Below are 24,060 nucleotides of genomic sequence, written 5' to 3'. Positions count from 1 at the left end.
TACTTCCCTTCCCAAATTATCTGATACCTTTGGGTCCACTTCAGATTATAGTAGTTCTTTATTTATTGTCCCAATCCATGTTTATCTTTCAGATGGGCTCATCCATTGTTTCAGTACAGCTGGGTAAACAACAAAATAAATTCTATCATGCAGGTTTGCCTCCCAGCATTCAAAACCCTTTGCATATTTTTTTTTCTTTAATCAAGCTAAACAATGCTTTTAAAGGTGACCTGTGAAAAGAGGGAAAAAAAGAGCTTGGTTTGTGCAGACTGACCCCCCCTACACCTACCTACCCACCCACCCACACCCCCCCAGATGACAGAACCTTGAAAGGTTACCTTTGTTAAGGCAGAGGATGACAGATGTGGACAAGAGTTTTAGCCATAGAGATGAAAAGAAAGCAGGATCTTTGGTCTTTTCTGGGAAGGTTTCAGAGTGATAACCATGTTAAGTCTGTATCAGCAAAAACAACGAGGAGTCCTTGTGGCACCTTAGAGACTAACACATTTATTTGGGCATAAGCTTTCGTGGGCTTTATGAAGTGAAGTGGGTTTTAGCCCACGAAAGCTTATGCCCAAATAAATGTGTTAGTCTCTAAGGTTCCACAAGGACTCCTCGTTTTTTCTGGGAACGGAGTTCTTAAGTTTTTATTTTAAAACTACACAAAATATCGTATCAGTAACATTTAAGATAAACCAGTGATTGATTTATTTTTTAAATAAAATCCAGTCTCCAAAAAGCAATGCTAATCTTGTTAGATCATATACTTCCCAGGCCAGAGACTATGTCTTCATATGTGTTTGTATAGCACTTTGTTAAATAGCACCTTGCTTTTAACTGGGACCTCTGGGTGCTAAACAACAGATAAACTAATACATAACACACAAGAACAAGGAGGAGTAGATGCCCCTTTGGAATTTGTTGGGATTTGGAATTCACTCTCTGTTAGGTTTTCCTTGCTGCTGCTTAGCTAGGGGAAAACCCAAGCTGAAAACAGAGAATCTGGTGAACAAGAATCTTCTTCTTGAGCCAAAGGAATCAACAGATGTCCTGATAATCTTATACAAATAAGAAATAAAAGCAGCCAGCTGTACTTGAAAATAAAAAGATTAATATGAAACAGGCAGAGCCATGGCTAAAGATATTATCCTCCCTTCAACAGAAGATCAATAATTCCATTCCAGTAAAAGTTCAGCCTTCAGTCCAGCTCTTGAGAGTCAAGTCCTACTCCAAGCTGTGGAACATTTCCACAATTTCATCAGCCACATACTTGCCAACGTAAATTGGATTCTTTCCACTGTTTGAGATGGCAGTGAAACAGGGTATAATTAGGTCAGACCTGATTACCTAGAACAACGGCAATTTTCTTTACATCTCCGTGTAAAGCTTCTTGAAATGGCAAAGGATGAACAGTTGGGAGCAGCAGAAAGATGTCCAAAATAGTTTTTGATAGAGATTTAACTATGTTTTAATGTGGATGGCATTTTCTATTAATATCAGGGCAGAAACCTATTGTTCAGTAGAGCTTTTCACTTCCTTTACACAAAAGCTATCTCTTTGCATCTGTCTGACTCTTCTTTACTGAGCACTTTAATTGTCACTTTACAATTAATGCTTCTTTTTATGGGGTGGTGGAAAGTAAACCAATTTCAGTTCAGCTTCTAGGTATTGAATTTATTATAAAAAAGTTATGTACTTAAAACTCCTCTAATGAAACCAGAGGCATCATGAGATATTAACCTAGAGGTAATGCTAAGAAGGCCAGTTTGAATAATTCAATTCATGTCACCTTAAGTATCTTTTCAAATGGAATTAACTTTATCTCACAAAAAAAGATGCTTCATGTTCCAGTTACTGATTATTGACTCCACAAAAGTTCTGTCTTAAATCATTTCACCACCATTTTCCCAACAATTTCAGTGTACCACTGCCAGGATATTTCTTTAAATTTTGAGGGGTGGCTTCTGTTTAAAAGGACCCTACTACTAAGCCAAGATTATGAACAACAGCAATTCCGAGGTCACAAAAGGATGACAAGATGCAGGCAAACTAAACGTAACCCAAAGTAGCAGCATTAGTTCAACGTGGATAAGAATCAGAGCTGCATTTCAGTCACAAATACAATAGTATTGTAACTCCTGCAGTCATTTGGTTGCTACACAACCATCCATTTCTTTTCTTGGCAGTGTGAGAAAATTTGGTAACACTGCAGCGTGCCTCATTCTCTTTTGCTACTCCACATTCCTAATATGGAAATCAGCTTTTGGATACTGAAAGGTGACCTTGCACTGACAGTTCAAGTCTGCAGAGAATGGGAAGCCTTATCAGTATTAATCCACATAAAAATAAGGAAGGAAGAGTAGAAAGGTAAACAGCAGAAGATGCCATGATGATGGGTGTGGCATGAGATCACAAGTCAAATAAAAAAAAGTTAGATTAGAGATGGGAGGAAGAGAAGAACAGAGACAAGATAGTTCTAACTAGACCATATTAAGAGGCATTCTTTACAAAGTGTAATTGGGTGTCCTCCCATGTGGTTCTGCAGAGCAGAGAAGAGAAAAGGTTACCTGTATGTAACTGTTTTTTGAGTGTTACCTCTGACTATTCACACTTGTGGGACTGGTGCCCTAGCAGCTCAAACTACAGGTGCCAATTCCACAAGTGAGAATAGACAGCAGTTACAAAAAGAAGGAAATGTTATCTATCTCTGTGTAACAAGCCAGGACGGTTATGGTTGGGTAGCAAGCCAACAACTGAAGCTCTTACAGTCTGTTTGATGTATCCAGGCTTTCCCAAGCTCAATCAAAACAAACAAACAGAAAAAAGTTCTCCATGGTCGGCGATTTAAAGAGAACTCAAGAAAGATTAAAATTAAAAATGGTCTGGACAAACTGGAGAAATGGTCTGAAATTCAATAAGGACAAATGCAAAGTACTCCATTCAGGAAGGAACAATCAGATGCATGCATACAAAATGGGAAATTGACTGCCTAAGAAGGAGTTTGGATCACAAGCTAAATATGAGTCAACAGTGTAACACTGTTGCAAAAAAAGCAAACATCAATCTGGGATGTATTAGCAGGAGTGTTGTAAGCAAGACACAAGAGGTAATTCTGCTCTACTCCATGCTGATTAGGCCTCAACTGGAGTACTGTGTCTAGTTCTGGGTGCCACATTTTGGGAAAAATGTGAACAAACTGGAGAGAGTCCAGAGAAGAACAAAAAAAGTGATTAAACATCTAGAGAACATGACCTATGAGGGAAGATAGAAAAAAATTGGGTTTGTTTAATTTAGAGAAGAGAAGACTGAGAGGGGGACATAATTACAGTTTTAAAGTACATAAAAGGAAGAGGGAGAAAAATTGTTCTTGTTAACCTCTGAGAAGCAATGGGCTTAAATTGCAGCAAGGGGGATTTAGGTTGGACATTAGGAAAAACTTCTTAACTCTCAGGGTGGTTAAGCACTGGAATAAATTGCCCAGGGAGGTTATGGAATCTTCATCATTGGAGATTTTTAAGAGCAGATTAGACAAACACCTGTCAGGAATGGTTTAATACTTAGTCCTGCTTGGAGTACATGAGACTGGACTAGAAAAGCTCTCCAGGTCCCTTCCAGTCCTACAATTCTATGATTCTATGAGGCTTTCTTCAGCCTAAACAATATAAGAACAAAGGACAGGAAAGAACCTCCTGGATTAATTCTAGTCCACAAGTAACTCCATTAAATAATCCTGTTCATAAATTTATCAAGCTCCATCTTAAAACTGATTCAGTTGTTTGCCCCCACTACTCCTATTGGAAGGCTGTTCCAGAACCCCTTCCCCCAATACAAATGTCACTGAGAAGACTGGCTTTCTGTGGCCTGGAGTTGAAGAGCCGTAAAAAGTCATTTTAAATCAGACCAAATGAGGGCTCTTTACCTGTCATTTTCTTCTTCCTCCATGTGGCAACTGGCTCTGATTATCAATTGCAACTTCACTTTATAGGACACAGCTGGGGGATTACTGCATTCACTACAGAGAACTTTGCCCTGCTACCCTGACACTTAGAATATGCAGCTCTAGTCAGAAAAAGCACATTAGCTCTCTTTGCCAGCCCTTGAACAGGGACTAACGTGCCTGGTCACGCTCTGTTTCTGGTGTTCTCTCAATATAACTTGCTCCTCTGTGAGGATCAGGGTAGGTAAATCACAATGCTGGTCTACCAGGTTCTGGGCAGCTGTAAGGAAAGTGCTCATGACCAGTCAGATGACCTTCAACCAGTTAAATTATATAGAGATGCTATTCAATCCCTTCTTAGTCCACATAGCTAAATGGTCTCCCAAACTTTAACACTTAGGCCATGTCTACACTGCAGTTAACCCAGGCTCTTACATAGGTTTTAGCTTTAATGCCCCCCTCCCCCCCTTCTGACTACATAAAAAACCTCTAGCCCAGGTTTAAAGGTGCTTTAAATATACAGGCTAGTTTACCTGGCTGGTGGTGTAGGTTAGGAAACAAGGCTTAAACTTGGCCTGGAACCCACACACTTTGCAATAAGACACAGGCTAAATCACTGGAGTCCTCCAGTCTTCTTTCTTTAACCTCCTGGACCCTCAGGTGCATCCACCAGTTTCTGCCATTTATTTCAATCTTGTGCTGGTCTGTTCAGGCTTCTGAGTGTCACGCTGATGGGTTTGGCTTCTCTATTGTTCTGCGTGATGTTTCTCTAGGTCACCCTCTTTCTCTTTCCAGGCGTGTCCATATTATCACTTGCTCTGGAAGACGTGTTGGCGGCATCCATAAAGCGTGTCTCAGCACAAAGATCCATTATATATGCCTCCCGTAATAAATGAGAGGGGGGTGACACCCTTTTGTGGACACTAAGCCAGCCAGTTAGCTATAGAATCCCTCTTGGTAGCTGTTCTCTACTTGCTTTACCTGTAAAGGGTTAAAAAGTCTGACTGCATGCATAGGTAAAGGGAAGTGAGTGGGCACTTGACTAAAAGAGCCAATGAGAGGGCTAGAACTTTTTAAAATTGGGAAAAAACTTCCATTTGTCTGTTGTTGTTCTCTGGGGTAGAGGGGAACAGGGCAGCAGTTACGCTGTGAGACGCTGACGGCCAGGTATGAAAATCATCAGAATCATACCTAGAAATTGCTTATTTGGAAACCAAGATACATAGGTAGAACAAAAAATGTGTAGGAAGATGTGATTAGGTTTATTTTGTTTATTTCTTATGGCTTTTGGACTCTGTGCTAACCCCAAATGCTTTTGTTTTGCTTGTAACCTTTAAGCTGGACCTCAAGAAGGTTATTCTTGACATTTAATTTGTATAAGTGGGTTTTTAAAATCTAGCAAAAGCCTATGTTCCAGATGTATTTTCTTTCTTTTTGTTTTTAATAAAATTTACCTTTTTTAGAACAGGATTGAATTTTTGGTGTCCTGGGAGGTTTGTGCAATGTTGTTTAATTAGCTGGTGGCAACAGCTGATTTCCTGTGTTTTCTTTCTCAGCTCTTCCCCGGGGGTGGCGGGGGGGGGGGGGGTGAAAGGGCTTGAGGGTACCCCAAAGCAGGGGTCCCCAACGCAGTGCCCGCGGGTGCCATGGTGCCCGCCTGGGCATCTAAGTGCGCCCACGTACTGGCTGGCGGACGAGCATCTGCCGAAATGCCACCGAAATTCTGAAGCATTTCGGCGGCGACGCCTCTGGATGACGCTGCTTGCTGCCGACAAACAGCGTCATCCAGAGGCGTTGCCGCCAAAATGCTGCCAAATTTTGGCGGCATTTCGGCGGATGCTCGTCCGCTGCCACAGTCCTTCGTGGCTCGTCGTCTGGCGCCCGCCAGACAAAAAAGGTTGGGGACCACTGCCCCAAAGGAAGGAATTCCCAAGTGCTCTTTCCTTAGTTCTCAAAAGGGGGGGAGGGTTTGCACTTGGGTGGTGGCAGCATCTACCCATCCAAGATCAGAGAGAAGCTGTGACCTTGGGAGTTTAATACTAGCCTGTAGTGGCCAGTATTAATTTTTAGAATCCTTGCGGGCCCCCAACTTCTGCACTCAAAGTGCCAGAGTGGGGAATCAGCCCTGACACCCCCCACATACAGGTGAGTGCAGATATAATGAGGACACAGTAATGTGGGTATGCTTTGCAGTGGGGATGGCCACACCCAGGCCAGGCTACCCCAGGTGCTCAGACCTAGGTACCAACCACCTGTGTTAACTGTGTAGAGTAGACATAGTTGCAGTGAGAAAAGGAGAGAGAAACATGGCTAGACTGCAACCAGTAGGAGTTCACAGAAGAGGAGCTCAATACCTTGAGGTTCACAGAAGTTTGACCAAGAAGTGTCAGCAGAGCTAAATTTAGAAAGGAGCCAGCAATGAAGAGGCCTCATCTTAAATAGGTAAACGAGTTGCTGCCACTAAAATGGGATAAAGGAGGGCAAATGGGACAAGCAAGGTGGAAGGTCTCAATGCACCACATTTCAGACACTGGAGTTGAAGTCGGTCCCAGTCATGACTCCATGACGGTCCTTGGCACCAAACTATTCATCAAATGGCAATGAGCACTAGGTGCTGCACTGATATGTGCTGATCCACCAATTATTGAGGTGATGCTTTTTTACTTGTGTCTGTCTTTATATTTTGGCATAGAAGCTATGGTGGATGTCCTGATACCAGGTATTACCCAGGAGCAAGAGCTAAAGACATCTGTCTGTCTCTCAACTGGTTGAAGGTAAAAAAATCTCAAACATAACTCGCCTCACCCCAAACACAGCTGGCACTGCCAGGCTGGTCTGTGCTGAACTACTGAGAGAGCTTCAACTTGGCTTTTTCAAATTCCCCAGTGAAGTGCAAGTATGAGAGAGAACAGCAGGACCAGAAGTTCTCAGGCAAGATTTGCTAATCTTAGGAATGCCACACCAGACAAAGATACACAAGATTTAAATGTGGCAGAACACAAAAATGTCTATCAATATTTATAAAACCCAAACCTCACCAGCAGGACATTGTATACAACAGGAAACTGAAGGGAAAAGTCAGTTCCTCTTTCTAAATACAGAGTTAAGTGCTGTTACACACTTATTAAAAAGAAAAGCCAAACACCACTCACCAAGATAGACTTTATCAATAGCTCGCTGTGTCTGTGTAGTTTTGTTAGAATGTAAGCTCCACAAAGCACAGTGTGCCACCTACAGTGCTGAGATCATTGCCAGCACATAACTGTTATGATAATAGAAGCCCCTAGCAGATGCTTCAAGGCTCAAGACCTAAAAGCTATACCACTATTAGAAGCTATAGGCTCATGTGAGACACCAAGAGTGGAGATCTGCAGAGGCAATTTTTTTGAAGAAGAGTAGATAAGAATAACGTTGGTCAGAGCCATTATCTTCATCCTGGCAAAAGGATCAGCTATCAGCAGGTACATAAATCAAGTAACTAGCTATCAGCAAATCACTAATAGCAAGGTCTTTAGCTACTTTCCGGTTTCAGCATACGGGAACCTTAGACCACTTAACCACTTAGGTAGGACATACAGCATCTCAACCAATATTTTCTCTTTTAACTTTATGTGCAATTAGTAGTTGTTTTATGAAGGTTCAAAAAGAGATGAACTCCCCGATAGACTGGAAAAATTCTTATCAGCCAAGCTCACCTGCTTCCATCTCTTTTTCACTCACTGAAAATTATGCTGGAAATTTAAAAGGCTATTTCTAAAATGATAGCAAATTCTCCATGAAGCACACGTTGTCCAAAAGGGCTCAAGGAAGGCAACAGCACCCTTTACCTTTTCCCTTAGACTGCAAAGAAAGGGATTCTTCACAGCTCCCGCTGCATTACAGTAGAATCAATGAACTTGACCTGATTTACTGATCCAAGGGTTGCTTCTTACCTCTAGTCCATGTATTAGGGAAAAGGGCCATGGAAATGCCAATCACAGAATAGTGCAAGAACATTTATATACCATAAGACAACACATTTACAGTTACAGCTCTGACAGCAAGTGAAAGGGTGTTTCAACGGGATCGGCAATATAGTCATTAAAGAAATGGTATGGGGAGAGAGCTTACCTGCTGCTCCTTCAGCTTGGCAGCACCAAGCTCTGAGAGAGAGACCGTTAGCTTTTCTTGTTGTTCAGATAGATACTTCTGATACAGGCTCAGAAGTTCCTGGCATTCTCTGTACTGCTGCTGCAGAGGTGAGACAGCAAGTTAAGGGGAAAAAAATATTCCATATTGAAAAGTAAAAATCTAACAAATACCGAATTTACTCTGTGTAAATCTGCTTTAGTCATGTGGTAACTGAAGCCATAAAATGCAGAGTTCAGAGAAAGACACACCATGTGTGCATGGAGTGCGGGGGGAGAAGCAGGAGGGTGGAGATGGATGGTTACTATGGATGTGCCTGAAGGGAAACGAAAAGACCAAGTGCAACCTTATCCCCCACCCATAAGACAGAGACGAACCCTCACCAAATTTACCAACACTTGAAGGGATGAGTACAGGAGGTAGGTTATGACATTTCAGTTACCGCAGTTACGGCCCTCTTTGCATATGTGGTCCTATTTGTATTCAGCTAAGGAGGATAGTGCCAATGCTTTAATTACCAATAGCCAACTCAGAAAATATTCCACTTTTTAAGTACAGCTATGGATTTGGTGCCCAATATGAACTACTGATGGATCATAAACACAGCCACAGTTGCAGGACTACAGGCCTTTCAGAGACTAGCAATGATTTTTGGATTGTTATCTGTAGAAGCAGCAAACTGTGGTATTTGCAAGGATATTAGCAATAGTGTCCTGCCTTGCTTGCAGCACTGAAATTCCAAAAGGAGATAAATCTGCTCTTCACCTATCATTGTGTAATTCCCTCTCTTGCTCATTTAGCATGGTAAACCGTTTATGCTTCCCCCTCGTTCCACCCCTCCCCGATTTCAATTATGCATGCGGATGGGATAAGGGCTCAATGTCCAAAGAGATTACTCTGAATAAATGCTTTAATAACAAGTCATCACAATTAACGTAGGGAACAAAAACTTCTTCAAATATGTAAAATGGTGTTGAGTTACAGATTTTCTTAACATTTTTATGATCTAATCATCGCTTCTGGGCAAATTCGTGTTGCAATCATTTTTGCCAATCATGGCTGCATAAATAACTCACCGCTTTGTTATTCCCCATTACGATCCTTTAAAAAAATAAATAAATAAAAAGAGCTAAAAATGGGATGAGCAAAGCTTTTTGGGGAGGGAGCAGAAGGGAGGTGATTAAGATCTAATGCTAAAGTAATAAGGAGAGCTTCTAAAACACCTTTGCTCAGCATCTTGAGATAAAGGAGGGTACAAACAATGGTCTAAATAAGCTAATTGCTTTTTCTGGTCAATCCATCTGAAGCCTGAGTGGTTTTACATTTCTGTGCATTTTGTCAGAGAGCACCAAAAGGCTGAAGTGATTTGTGGTGGTCTCAGGAGTCTCTGCCAGCTATGATGTATATAAAAGGAATTTTTTATTCCGGCTGTAACCATAGGCAGTAATGTTTATAGTGGGTGAACATATTAGCCTGGACGCAGGGCATGAATTTTACTGTAGAAAAAGCCAGTACATTTATACGGCCTAAGAGTTAAATGTCAGTATTTGAAGACAAATTATAGGCAAATTCATTTAAACCCATGTTATGTGGCAGAATATAAAAACAGACAGTCCTATCTTTATCAATTTTTTATGTCTCTCTTAATTCACTCTGCCTCCAACAGCCCCTCCCTCATACAACAGGACTTTACCCCACTATCTGCCTATTGCTGTTCCCTATCGATGTGGGTGAGTGGAATGTATACCCTAATGGGCTTTGGGGTACACACATAGTGGGGGCATATCTATTCTTGTTCTTGCCAGTGCATTACACATAGTTCTGTATTTCAAACATGAAAATCATAGAGTATGAGAGTCAAACCTAAAGAAAGTAATACAGTGGGAATGCATTACACCAGAGGGTCCCAAACTCTGCTCCGTGGGCCACTGGCAACTTTGAAGCACTTGCTGTGCACGTGATGATGTCTCTTCTTGCTTCTAGCTGCTCAATTTAATTAAAAGAGAGCTGAAAACATGACTTGCTTCCCTAACATTACTTCTACACGTCAGCAATGGCTAGCATTGTCGAAAGGCTATTGTGCGTTCACAAATGGGAGGGGTGATGCATGTGCATGAATGGGAGGAAAGAAGTCCATGAGACTTTTTCCCTTTTTAAATATGGTTCACATTGTGACAGTGGTTAGGAATCCCTGCATTAGAAGATAAAACCGTGTTCGTTCACACAATACTAGAGACATTCATTGTGAAGTAACGAGTAAGCAATCAAACAAAAAAGGTATAATATATCAGTGTTCTCTGTTCATTCATTTAGACAAATGTAGCTTAGTTTTAGCTATGATGATACTTCTTACTAAGCTAGTTCATTTACTGCAGTATAATTTTCTAAGACGCAAGCCTTAATATGAGATATTACTCTTCCACTCTATTAAATCTTTACTAAACGTGGGGAAAGAGCACCTTACTTTGTAGGAATTAACAAGATTCTATGCCATACACAAATGCAAATACACCATTTAATAGGGAATGATACAATGTTGATGAGGAGGCTATGAGTACCTATATAGACACACAGGCTGATAAAATACTTTCACAATCTGCTTTGAAGAAACTCACAAATTTCATGGGGGCGGGAGGGGGAATAAATCTATAGGACTACAAATCCTAGAATTGAAACATAGCTAAATGCTCAAATAAGATCACATCTCTTTAAGAGTTCAAGAGTCCAAATACTGGATTAACAAGATATTAATTATCTGATTAGAGCTGTTTAGGAGTTCACTGAACTGTATTCTCATTTGTTGCACAAAAAATTAACACCTGAATTATTGTAATTTGTTACGCACAAAAAGTTTATTAATGCAGTATTAAGCTTGTACAGTAACAAGAGAATCATAAGAAGTGAGGAAATGCAAAGGTTCAGGTTTTAACAGCAATATTAATTCACCATGCTGCATAACCTGTCTATTTTATAGGATTCATTTAGTGAAACAATAGACTAAAGTCATAGATACAGAGTTCATTTATGGCTCTTAGAAGCAAAAACCTTGCTTTGAGAGGTTTGTCTTGGAGAGCCGGGATTGCCCAGGCAGCAGGTGCTAGTAGCATTATGCTTGCGGAGGCCAGGACATACAGGATTGGGGCAGAACCATGGCTACCGCCTACCGCTCCAACGTGCCCCCTCTGGGGCACTTAGGATTCTTGGCAGTACCAGCAGCCCCCTCATGAGTTTAGAAGTATAAGCAGCTGTATTATATCTACCAGTTTCCCAGTAGTCAGGGAGTCAAGGTCCCTCTACAGCATCCTTAGGAAAAAATAATAGCAAATACTACACATCTACACGGTAGGCATGTTAACATTTGCTTGACTTTTTGTAATGTTCACAGTGCAAACTGTAATGTTGCAACAACACAGCGTTCCCCACCCCCATTTAATTTCCTAACATTTGGTTTGTTTGTTTTTAATTGAAAACCTGGAGGTTCTACCAGGGGCTCCCCCAGAAATTTTTCACATAGTACGCACAACTGAACCACTAGCTTAACTTCACATGGAGCCACCAAGGTCTGGCCCAGCTGCCCCTCCATCGAGAGGCCAAAGTTCAGTGAGTGGCAATGCGACTTGCTGCACAAGGTTGCAGCTCCACTCAGGTTTGGCACAATGGCCTATCCATCATGACGGAAGGGCTACTGGGCCAAATTTCAGCCACTCAGTTTGGGGGCCCAAGGCAAACTGCCCATCCCGCAGGTGGTGCTGCCCTTGCCAATGGTATGCACCACACACGGTGTATACAGCTGTCATAAATATAAAGAAAAGGGTAGCATAAAATCCCTCTGCGGCAGCTGTACTGAATTACTTTACCTGTAAGGGATTAAGTAGCTCAAATCACCTAGTTGGCACCTGACCAGAAGGACCAATGGGGAAAGAAGATACTTTCAAATCAGGGTGTGGGGGGAAGCTTTGTTTGTGGCTCTATTTGTTTCATCCCTCTCCGGATGGAGGGAGAGACCAAGCAGGTACAACATCTCCTGAAAACATACTTGGAGTGATCCATCTAAAATTACAGAAATTGTAAGTAAGGCAAGGAAATGCGTTAGGTTATCTTTTGTTCTGGACTTGTGAATTTTCCTATGCTACAAAGGTAGTTTTATTCCTGTTTTTGAAACTGTGACGCTGAGTCCAGAGGGGAGTCCTCTGTGTTTTAAATCTTATTACCCAGTAAAGTTACTTTCCATCCTGATTTTGCAGGTGTGATTCTTTTACTTTTTCTTTAAAATAAAGTTCTTCTTTTAAGAACCTGATTGATTTTCAGTGTCCTAAAGACAAAGGGTCTGGTCTGTGCTCACATTGTAACCAACTGGTGGGTATATTATTCTCAAGCCTCCCCAGGAAAGGGGGAGAAGGCACTTAGGGGGATATTTTGGGGGAATAGGGATTCCAAGTGACCCTTCTCTGAATTTTTCTGTAAAACACTTGGTGGTGGCAGCAATACCGTCCAAGGACAAGGAAAGCAATTTGTGCTTGGGGAAGTTTTAACCTAAGTTGGTAGAATATAAGCTATGGGGGGTATTTCATGTGGTTCCCCACATCTGTACCCCAGAGTTAAGAGTGAAGGGGGGAAACCCTAACAACTATGAGCACCACTGTATTCTTTGGCTTACAGAGCCTACTTCCTCCAGTAGCTTCGCTAGTAAAGCTTTTCATTTCTGCATATTCACCTGCGTAACACTGAAAAACAATCAACCGGTGCATCTTTCTCTAACCGTACTCACTGCTTTACAACTTGGTAGAATTCCAAACATGTTCCCTAATCTGCTAATCTAGAACATTTTCATATTTAGCCAAGCAGGGACTTCACAACAAGGACCAGTTACTTGCCAAAGTTTCAAAGTTCAATCTTTTCTGAATTATTCCCCTGAGGGTGGGAGGGGAGAATAAGCAGCAGGAATTTTTATTTAAAACAGATTCTCACCCTTTGTTGTTCAAAAGAAAATGATATTTCTTGCCTCAAATTTGTAAAGAGATGAAGCCTTAAGACAGAACAAGCATGAGAAGTTTCTGTCCCAAAAGGACATTTTCGAGAGGCTATTATCAAGGGAAGATGGAATTTCAAATGACACTGTTTTACAATCATAAACCAATGACAAGGGGCCCAGTTATCTACCTTGGGTATTATATGGTCCCCATCACCACAGTACCAAGCACCTCACCATCTTTAATGTATTTATCCTCACAACACCTCTGTGAGGTGAGGTAAGGCAGGGCTCTTACCCCATTGTACAGATGGCAAACTGAGGCACAAAGAGAGTAAGCAATGTGCCCAAGATGACAAAGGATGTCTGTGGCAGACTGTGGTTCAAACTAATACTCTAACCACTGGACCTTCCTTATTCACAAGCCCATGTCATGTTGATCCTCTGCATGTAGATCTCCACCTGTTTTAGCAAGTGGGACTCAACCCATCCTGTCCTCCATGCAGCCCCTCACCCTGTGGAGGATTTTCTGCAGGTCCAGAGATTATTATGGGAAGAAGAAAAAGTGGAGTGAATCTGGGAAAGGAGACATATAAGAAATATATCATAAGTTATTAAAATATAAAAGTTGCCAATAGGTTACAGTATGTGTGTGACTGCTCTATCCTTTCAAATGGTAGGGACGTGCGGGCGTTAGGGCCTGTGATCTTGGCAGGGCGTGGGGGAGGCTTGTCAGCGCATGTATCTTTTGCACGGGCTAGTACATTTTTCAATCCCTGCCAATGGACAGATATCCTGGTAAATCAGGACTAGTTATTGCCCTTGACGGCAGTCTCAACCCAGAGGACAAGGACTGACACAGAGTGAACTCCCTTCATTCCTAGGGGTGTTCAAGTCAGAGAGGAAGAGGATTGGTGCAGGTACAGAGGTTGTAGAACTTTTCACCGCCAGTAGGCTGCTGCAGCTGTTTTGTGACAAAGAAAGGTCTTCAGTCTGGCACTCTACAGCAGCACTAACCTGGGACCTCCTGTTGCACTGGCACTCACCATTGTCTTTGAATGTTCATGCTTTAGAAACAGCCTATGACTGACTCAGATGCTTCACAGTAAGAAATTTTGTCACCGGGCCAGTCAAACCTGTCTCTGAACATTTACATGTGGTCCACCACAGTGAATTCAGTGTACGCTCTCTGAACAACATTATAAAAAAGTTGTTTGTAAGGCTTAAATTACATTTAAAAGTTTAAAGCTTATTATAATAGCAAAAAATCACAAGATAAGCAGGGCTTCATGAACAGTCTTCGAGAACACTGATGACCCATCATCAGCTGTTTGCCTAAGCTCAAAGTAAATTTAATTAAAAGTGAACTGGATCTGAAGTTGGGTCTGAATTATTTTTTTAATTAAATCATCCAAGCACAACTTTTTTCGATATATTGACATGGTAGGTGATCAATGCTTTACCTTCTCTTTCTGAAGCAGTACAAAAATATTTTGTATATCGATAGGAGAAAAACTACATCGTTCCTTAAGAAAAGCAACGATACAGATGCCACTCCCATCTCCACCTGCAGGCTCTCCCTTCTTCCTGATCAAAAACAAACCAAGAACCAACATGATGTGGCTTCATCTACTCACACATGAAAAGCCACATGCACAATACTAGCAGTTTATTTTTTTTATAAACAAGCATGTTGTAAGAACATTAAAATCTACACCAAAGTGTTCTAAGATTCTAAGCAAGGGTAAGGCTGTGTCTCACCGGCACCACAGTGCAGACTACAGGGAGTGTGAATTCCAGAGTGCACCAAAATGTTGCACTCTTCCCCCTGTGGTTACTGCTGGCAAGAACTAAAAGCTGCCTAGTTGCATTAACACAGTCTTCCTTCAAACTGGACTATGTTAACAGAAATTAGGTACTTTTTAGTTCACACCAGCAGGGTCCACACAAGGCAGTAAGAGCACAAATTGTGGTACACTCTGCAATTCCCCCCTCCCCCACATACCTACACTGTGCTGCATTGTGGACTAAGACCTAAATTTAATTAGAAGATCACACTGCTCTTTAATGACACAGTTTATTATACAACTTGTATTTGAAATATATGCACTACACACACTTATTTCCTCCTCCAGCCCCCTGTTCGGTTCACCTCAGAACAACAGGAACAATATGAATGCATTGCCACAAAGCAGAGTCTGGCCACAACACATGCTTCTTGGGCCTTCAAAGCTACACCACAAAAAAAATGTGGTTTGAACCTATGTGAATTATTGTTCTGTGAAAAGGTGAAGCCTGGTAACTTCCACGTAGCTTTATTACCTAAATTCTGAAGACGCCGTGAAGACTGAAGTTAATTAAATGTTTTATGAACAACTTCACTTCCCTGGTTCTTATGCAACCTAGCTTATGTGGACTGTCTGGCACAATCAGGTTAAGAAGCTGCTAGGGAAATTTCTGCACATCCATTTTTCAATGTATTAAAAAGGTTCTGGAGCAGGCGTGAACACTGGTGCAAGAGTCTTCAGTTCAAGTCAAAACTTCCTTGGGACTTCAGGAAACAAGTATCTGAAAGCACTACGAAGGAGCAAGGTAAGTATAATAATATAATGCTATGCTCTCAAATGTGAAGCCCAAGAGACATGTTTTCATTCACACTTGAATATTTTAATGCTATTAACCAGTAGCTAGTAAACTAATCCAAGATGCAAGAGTAAAAGAGGAAGACACATAAGGAAAAAGGTCACAATGCTCACAAAAGTTAAGAATCACACTCCGGTTTGAAGCATCATCATCATGTTATTGAATGATATACCTCTCATATAAAGGAACTGCTAATACATTCCCATTCTGTTTGAAGGGAAATTAAATTTACATTCTTTGGGAATATGGTATCATAATTAGTTCATGACTTGATTACACTTTGAAGTGAGCCAAGACTGCATAAGGCGCATACAAATTACTTAAGTTATGGTTACCCACCTTAAGCAAAAGCTACAGCATTCAGAACAAAGTTAGGGACTAGACTAGGGTAGTCCTTTTGAGCTTTCACACAGCATATGTACAATATCCAGATTCAAATCTCTTCTGTTCCCATCTGGCTTCAATAAGTCCAGAGTAACTTAAACATGCAGTTTCCTTTCCGTCTCCACCCATACCACCTGCACAGTAATTGTTAAAATTGATTTAAAAAGCAATGACAAGCACTAAGCTTCCTATACTGGTCAAAGTACCAATGTGATTTATTTCTACAAATAAGATGAAAATTACAGGGGCTACAGTGACAGATTTACATGAGCTAGTATTCGCAGCTACCAAGCCACTTTATTCTGCTTAGCTGATGGCTTTCCAGAGGATACATTTAAAATAAATTTGAAAACACTGAGCTAATACAATACAATGTAGAGCAGTGGTCCCCAACCTTTCTGTGGCCAGTAGCACATTCATGTTTTCAGAAGAGTGTGGCGGGCGCCAACAATTTTTCAAGGCTTATTTTGTATTTGTACATTAAATAATACGAAAAACATTATATTTAATATAACATAATATATGAATCCAGAGAGAAGAGAGAAGCTGGAGAGAAGCTGCGAGGACAGCAAACACCGGCGCCTGCAGCCCCAGAGTTCTCTGCCCCCGGCAGGCGCGGGGCCCCGGCTTCTCTCTGGCTTAAGCCACGGCCCCCGCACCTGCCAGGGGCCGAGAACACCAGTGCCCACAGCCTGCAGCCCCGGAATTCTCTGTCCCCAGCAGGTGCAGGGCCGCAGCTTGTCTCCCCAGCTGGGCACTAGGCGGGAGCACATAAATGCCCCGGCAGGTGCCACGGCGCCCGCGGGCACCACGTTGGGGACCACTGATGTAGAGCATCTGAAAACTGGTCAAACCAAAGGTCACTACAGCAAGACTAAAAGGGACAGACTAAGAGCTTTCAAAGTTAAAATTAATTCCTCATGGTATGTGAACACCCTAATTAACCCACAGAAGTCGGGTTATTTTACCTCAAAGTTCTTACTATGGACCAATGAGTTTCTTAATCTGAAAAAATCAGAAACGTCAGTAGACAGTTTGCTCAAGCAAGGAGCTCAGAATTGGGCCCATATGTCTTAAAAATTATCACTGCTGGATGTGCCGGTCAAGCTAGACAGCTTGCCTTGCCCAAAGGTGGGTAAAGACACAACACAACACTTTTCATTTAATGCGAAATGCACACATGCTGCAGCACCCATATAATAAGCATGAATAAAAATAAAAATAAACATAAAAAAATTAAAAACTGCTCACACAACTTTCCCCCTGGGGAGAGGGAGAGAGAAAGAAAGAATCACACACAACAGATACTAGTTAAGTTGCTTAATGCACAAGTAAAAGGTGCTCAGATATCACGGTGACAGACCCAATATAAGAACTGAATAAACAGAATACACACAATACAAAACATTATTCTTTATAAGCAATTGCTAGCTCCAGCATATGCAGCAACAGGGTTTTATTCGTGGTTTAAAAATTGTGATAGTATAGAATGCTCAAACAAGGGCCAGAAAAGAGAGAGAGAGATGAGATCGCACCTGGGTTCATTAAGGAAGCTTTGCCAAAATCCATATTGATTTTAGGAATATACAAATTTCCTTTAGCATTTCCTTGGGTGGTGCAGCCATTATCTGAGTTGAGTGGATGCAGTTTCTCTTGGAAATGGTCAAGAACTGTATTACTTATGCATTTGTCCATCGTAATTGTTAGAGGTATGATCCTTCTGATGGGGAGCCTTGAGGATTTAGTAACACATGATTTCTCCCCAGTAATACTCACAGCATCTGTGAAGGGCTGCACATATTTAATCGTGTGCAGTAAAAAAGTAAACTCAACCTGTGCTGTATTGGAAGAATGCAAAGCCAAAGAGAGTAGTACACCTCCCACCACCACCAAAAAAAAAACAAAAAAAAACCCATGCTGTTTTTTCCTTTTACATATTTAGAGTGCAAAATTAAAACAAATAAAAGGAACACTGCATAATTTATCTGTCATTTTCTATCAAATTGCTCATAATTGTAACCATAAAATGATAATATTCTACCATATGTGCATCTGCAAAGATGACAAAAGCACTGGTCAGCTCCAGAGAGAAGAAAAATAAACCTAACGCTCCCCCTAGTGGCCATTGATGGGGATTGTAATAGCCTCACATTTTATAGAGCCACAGCATTCTTCCTAAATTTTAAGAAGAGAGTAACTGTCAAACCTGGAGGTTAATTTTGTCATATAGAAGGGTATAACAATTCATTATGAAACATGCAAGTCCTGTGTAATCCTACTGATACCATTCTTCCTAAAATGAGTCCCCTTTATTCACATTCATTCATGGTATTACATAAAATACCTCTCTCTAGAAATGCTGGGTGTTTATTTGGAGACCTTTGTGAGAATTTAAAAACCTTTTATAGTAGCAACTGTTACTGTTTACATTAAAGCTCTTAGTCAGACCACTACTACTTGACATGCAAACAGCTGTGCTCTTTTCTCTAATTTGACAACAGGCCTCCCTCCTTTAAGGAGTCTGAGAGGAAAAAAGGTGGTTTTAGCCTGTGGGGGAAATGAGGTATCTTAAATAGCAGAGGGATGCTCATCCTGTTCCATCAAGGCACATTAATGGGAGTTATTTAACAGGATAAAGTATGAACTGGGTGGCAGCTGTTTGGAGGACACGGTGGGGGGTTATCAGGAGATGAGAAAGACACCAGGGCTGTAAAACCTGAACTGACTAAAGGCAGAGCTACAGGACCGCCATCTGAATTAAAAAGCATGCATATTAAATTAAAAGGGCGGCTGCTTTGCAGAGAATGAGAATGTAAGATCACAAAGCATCAGCTCATTTTATAACGAAGCTAACCAGGTTTGGTCCTGGTTAATATTGGAATGGGTGACCACCGAGGAATACATAGTGCTCTAAGTCTTGTTGCTTCCTTGTGAAAAACAATCATCACTCTTCACAATTTTATATATTTGATGCCTCTGGCTGAAACCTTTTCTTCTGGACCTCAAATAGAAATAATATTGAGAGAAAAGCAGATCCTCCTTAATCCATGTGGCAGTTCCGCTATGCTCAGATACAAAGGTTTCCGGTTCAATTCCTTGCTGCGGCTGAGTCCTCAAAATCAGGATAAATCTTTTGTTTGTTGTTACCTCCCTCAGTTGCATTTTTGCAGCCTGCATTGCCTACATCAGGCTTGGCTAGTGTGACTTCTTATCAGAATGCACTTAAAGCAGCAGCAAATAGTTTAAGTGTCTCATTCCCCATCTGTAAAATGGGCATCTGTGCCCCCCTATGTCTTGTGATCCTTGGATGAAAAACACTAAGGCTTGTTGCTGGACAAGGATAGGGAGAAAGAAAAGCTCAATATGCCAGGAAGTCTTGCCCTCTTTGCGGTACTGTTTGCGCTGGTGAAATAACAGCCTGCACGCTGTTCTCATTATAACTATACAGAATCATAGATCATTCTAGCTAATTTTGTTTTTCCTTTTAGAACTATTGCTATTTTGACAGCTTTTCTAACCTTGTTAGAACACAATCTGCTAGCAACACTGTTGATGAGGGAAATGCAAGGCTCTCTCTTCTGAAAGGCAGCTGAGGTCAAATCAACAAATTCTGTACAAGTATTATTACTAATTTAAATTTTTTTAAAACAAAAATCTCGTGTGCCAGCGCACGGTAGAGAGTCACTTTTCTTTCATGTGTATCAGCTGCATCTCTGTAATTTAGACGCGTATTTCAGAATGACAAAGGCTTCAGAAAGTTAGTGCTTTCTTCTAGAAACTGGCCTTAAATGCACCACACTGAGAAGTGCTGGTTACACTGTACTAAAGCCAATGAAGAAAAGATTTAATAACAGTCTCATTATAAGGTTCATTGTTGTAGGACTACTTAATATACAAGATTAACACATCTTATCTCCCAGTTTCACTGAAACCTATTATACCCCTCATTAATACATGCACATTGCTACATCATTTACAAAGCCAAGCTCTCAAACCATATTGTATGAAAGAGGGCGTGTTCTGCTGCTTTTACTAGTGCTATTCTCTCTCCAAGCAACCACTGTGCACTAATATGAACCCTATAGCTCAGAATGCAAGACTTTGTTTAGAGAAACGACACAGTTCTCTTTAGAGCTGAGAATTAAAAACACAACTTGTTTTCCTTCACACGGATTTAGCTATCTGTATTTCAGTACCTCTAGTTCCAGATCAAGAAGGGGACACACCATTCCACTAGCTAGCACAGACAAGCAGAACCATCGCCACCAAAATCTGAAGACATTCTGGTGTCCTCTGTTCCCTTGTGATTCACGATTACTAAAGAGATTACATTAAAGAAACAGAACAAAGAACCATGATTAATCATGTCAACAAAACTTCTAAAAATATTTTCTCTCTAGTAGGGCCCAGAAATAGATCTCTCTCACACAAGCAGGGACACACAAAAACAAACCCTGGAGTGCTAAATACAAACAGAAGCCCTAAACTCACAAATGTTCACCTGCAAATCTTAAGCGGGAGGATCTCCAGACTGGTGTACCTCAAGTACAGACCCTACGCTTAGATAGGAAAAAACATTTCCCCCCTCCTACCCCTTCACCTCCAGTATGGAATGAAGGGACTAGTAATTCCCCTGCACCAGAAAAACAGAAGTACAAGGAGGGATCACATGGCCAACACCATCTACTAACATCCAAACACTACTATTTGGACTGTACGCTCAAGGCAGAAATGGCCTTTTGTCAGTACAGCACCTAGAACAATGGGACCCAGATAGTTATAGGGGCTTTGGGGCATTCACACAATGCAATAAAGAAAGAAAATTAGTTCCACAGTAGAACTCTTGTAGGAAGCTGAGTGCTGAAAAGAGTCTTTTCTAAGGTGGGGGGGGGGGAATCTACAGCCTCTAATATACCTTGGAAGTGAATGGTGTCTGACAAATGAACTAAATTCCCACTCAGCCCCCACCCCAAGCTTGACCTCTCCAAAGCCACATTATCCAATGACAGGGGTTCTAAATTGAAGTGAAGTACTGGGATTTGTAGCATCCCCAAGGACAGCTGGCTTCATCTATGCAGCATCTAGTTTAGAGCCATCCAGGGGTCACCCAGATAACTCTTCACAGATTATCCTGTCAGAAGGGAAGGCGTAAACTTGGTTAAGAGCTAACGGGAAAGCATCCATGGGTTAGACTGACCTCTGGGAATCTAGTGCACAACTCACAAAACTTCCCACTGTTCCATGGTGAAGATGCTTACCTCTGGCTGACCCCAGCTTTGTATCAGCAAATCAAGTTATTTACCTGTACAGTAACTGATGTTCTTTGGGATTTGCTCACCTCACAGATTCACCGTGTGGGTTGGGAAACAGCCCAGAGACTTTCCCCTCTGGTAGAAGCCATAGTCCAGGTCAATTCCTCCTGTGTTTGATCAGGAGTTGGGAGGTTTGGGAGGAACCTGGGCCCGCCCTCTACTCCGGGTTCCAGCCCAGGGCCCTGTGGATTGCAGCTGCCTATAGTGCCTCCTGGTTCAGTTGCGCGACAGCTACAACTCCCTGGGCTACTTCCCCATGGCCTCCTCCAAACACCTTCTTTGTCCTCACCACCGGACCTTCCTCCTGATGTCTGATAATGCTTATACTTCTCAGTCCTCCAGCAGTGCCTACTCACTGTCAGCTTCTTGCAAGCCTCTTGCTCCCAAGTTCCTCGCACGCACTTCCTCTCCTCTGGCTCCCTGGCTCCCTCTGGCCTGACTGGAGTGAGCCCTTTTATAGCATCCGAGGGACCTTGATTAGAGTCAGATGCTTAACAGCCTCACCTGACTCTTAGCAGGTTAATTGGAGTCAGGTGTTCTCATTAGCCTGGAGCAGCCCCTGCTTTGGTCACTCAGGGAACAGAAAACTGCTTATCCAGTGGGCAGTATATCTCCCTTCTACTACTCTGCTGTTCCCAACTGGCCTGAGTCTATCACAGTGTGTGTATATATATATATATATATTTTTTTCAACATTAGGAGAATGCACATCCACTCTGCATGCATCAGAGAATTATCTAGTCCACAGTACCTATCAAAGCAGCACATGCGCCCTTCCCTTTCTTCATGTGCTTTGCGAGGGTATAAAGGATGGAGCCACCACACCACACTGCATTCCTTAACCACTGCGGGGATGGTGGGTGGGCTGTGGAACATGTAGATGGACTACACATCTCAAAGAACATTATTTAGTATACAGGAAAGTCACCTCTCGAGTGTTAGTCTGTATACATATTACACATGGGGGGACTCCCTAGCAATAGCCCCACAGGGAGTGGGTATGAGGAATCTCTGTAAATACGGATTGCAACACAGATCTTCCAAATCTTGCATCATCCCTGGCTGCCTACGCTAATGCACAGTGCTTTGTAAATGTGCATATGGATGACCAGGTTGCTGCTCTGCAAAGCCCCAAATTGGGAGGTTCACTAGAGAGACCACAGAGGTGAACTGTGCCCTGATGAAGCGAGCACCTACTCTGCTGGGCAGCTGCATGCCTGCTAGCTGGTAACATGACTTGATGCATTGGGTAATCCAGTTTGATATTTTCTGCATAGACACAGCTTCTCCTTTTACTTTTTCTGTGTAAGCCAGAAACAGCATGGGCAATTTCTGTAAGGATTGTGTTCCACCCAGGTAGAACAATATGGCTCTGCATACTTGGTGAAGACGGAGGGCGCTGTAGGAAGCACAAAGGACAGGGCTCAATACTGCTAGTATTTGTTGTTCAACACAAACCTCAGGAAGCACTTGCATTATGGTTGTATCGCGATGTGAAAATGCATATCCCTGGGGTTGAGAGCAACCTTCTGGTCCTGGGAAGGAGCGATGAAGGTGGACTTGAACTTCTTGGATAGAGGTGTTGAGGTCTAATATCAGGTAAGCCCACCCTTTTTCTTGGGAGTGAGAAAGTACCTTAAATACAATCCCCACTCCCTCTTCTACAGTGCATATAGCAAGAGACTGCACTTCTTGTTGAAGCGGAATCTCATGAGAGGGGTCCCAGAAGAGGGACAGAGAAGACAGAGCAGTTTTAAGAGTTTTAGAGATGGGAGATGGATGAAAGCCGACTGCTGCAGAGGAGACTCAGAGCGGAGGAAGTCTTCTCTTAGGAGAGAGAGCAGGATAGAAATCTCCAGGTTATAGTCAGGAGCAGAATGTAGAGGCCGATCAGATGATAGTCAGAGACAATAAACTAAGAAACAAAAAAAAAGGCTACAGACAATCAAACAGGGACAAGTTAAAAAAGCTAATTGCAAGTGCAATAATAAAAAAGATAATAATGATAATACTAGAGAGTGTGAACTAAAGTGCAGATATAATAATGATATATATAGATATAATAGGCATCACAGATAATGGACACAATGAGAGAAATGGGATCAAAATCAATCGGTACCAAAATATACCGGAAGGACAGGGAGGACAGAACAGGTAAAAGAAAGGGGTTATATGATAAAAAAAAAAAAAAAAATCCCAAACAGGTTCCATAGAATTCTTCCACAGAATCCATAGAGTCTCTATGGATATAAATTTCATGCTCTAGTAAAATAAAAAAAAGACCATGGTCAGTAATATTATCGACCAGGACAAGAGGGTAATAATGATGATGAAATAAAAATTAGAAAATATAGAAATAAAATCAATTAAAAATATATTGACTGGGAACATTTCACCCATATTGGATTTTGGAAAATTTCTCAACTTAATGCAATGATAAAATTTCTCAAAAAGCTGGAGATATGGTACTGGAACTCTGAGTGGGAGGCCACAGAGGAGGAGACAAGGAGAGGAGTCCCTAGATGGAATCGAGAGGTGGAGCAGGAGGAGCTGGGAGCGAGAGGACCATAATACAGGACCGCTTGCAAATGCACCGAACAATAAGAACATCTCAACTGCTGGACACTGTGGCCTTTAATTTCAAAAGGGGGAAAATACAAAAATGAAAAAAAAGGGACACAAAAAAA

At 41.7% G+C, this 24,060-nt stretch overlaps 1 protein-coding gene across 3 annotated transcripts in view; it reads right to left on the bottom strand.

Annotated features, from left to right (window-relative positions):
* KIAA1328 (KIAA1328 ortholog) overlaps window positions 1-24,060 on the bottom strand; it is a 258,387-nt gene that overhangs the window by 136,168 nt on the left and 98,159 nt on the right. For all 3 annotated transcript variants that reach the window (XM_039543310.1, XM_039543309.1, XM_039543308.1), the window contains one exon: window positions 8,048-8,175. In XM_039543310.1, the coding sequence (XP_039399244.1) occupies window positions 8,048-8,175 (128 nt within the window). The remainder of the gene's footprint in view (window positions 1-8,047; window positions 8,176-24,060) is intronic.

The sequence above is a fragment of the Mauremys reevesii genome, linkage group 6 (assembly GCF_016161935.1).
Source record: "Mauremys reevesii isolate NIE-2019 linkage group 6, ASM1616193v1, whole genome shotgun sequence".
In the NCBI taxonomy this organism is placed as follows: Eukaryota; Metazoa; Chordata; order Testudines; family Geoemydidae; genus Mauremys; species Mauremys reevesii.
This window is presented reverse-complemented; position numbering and strand designations above follow the sequence as displayed.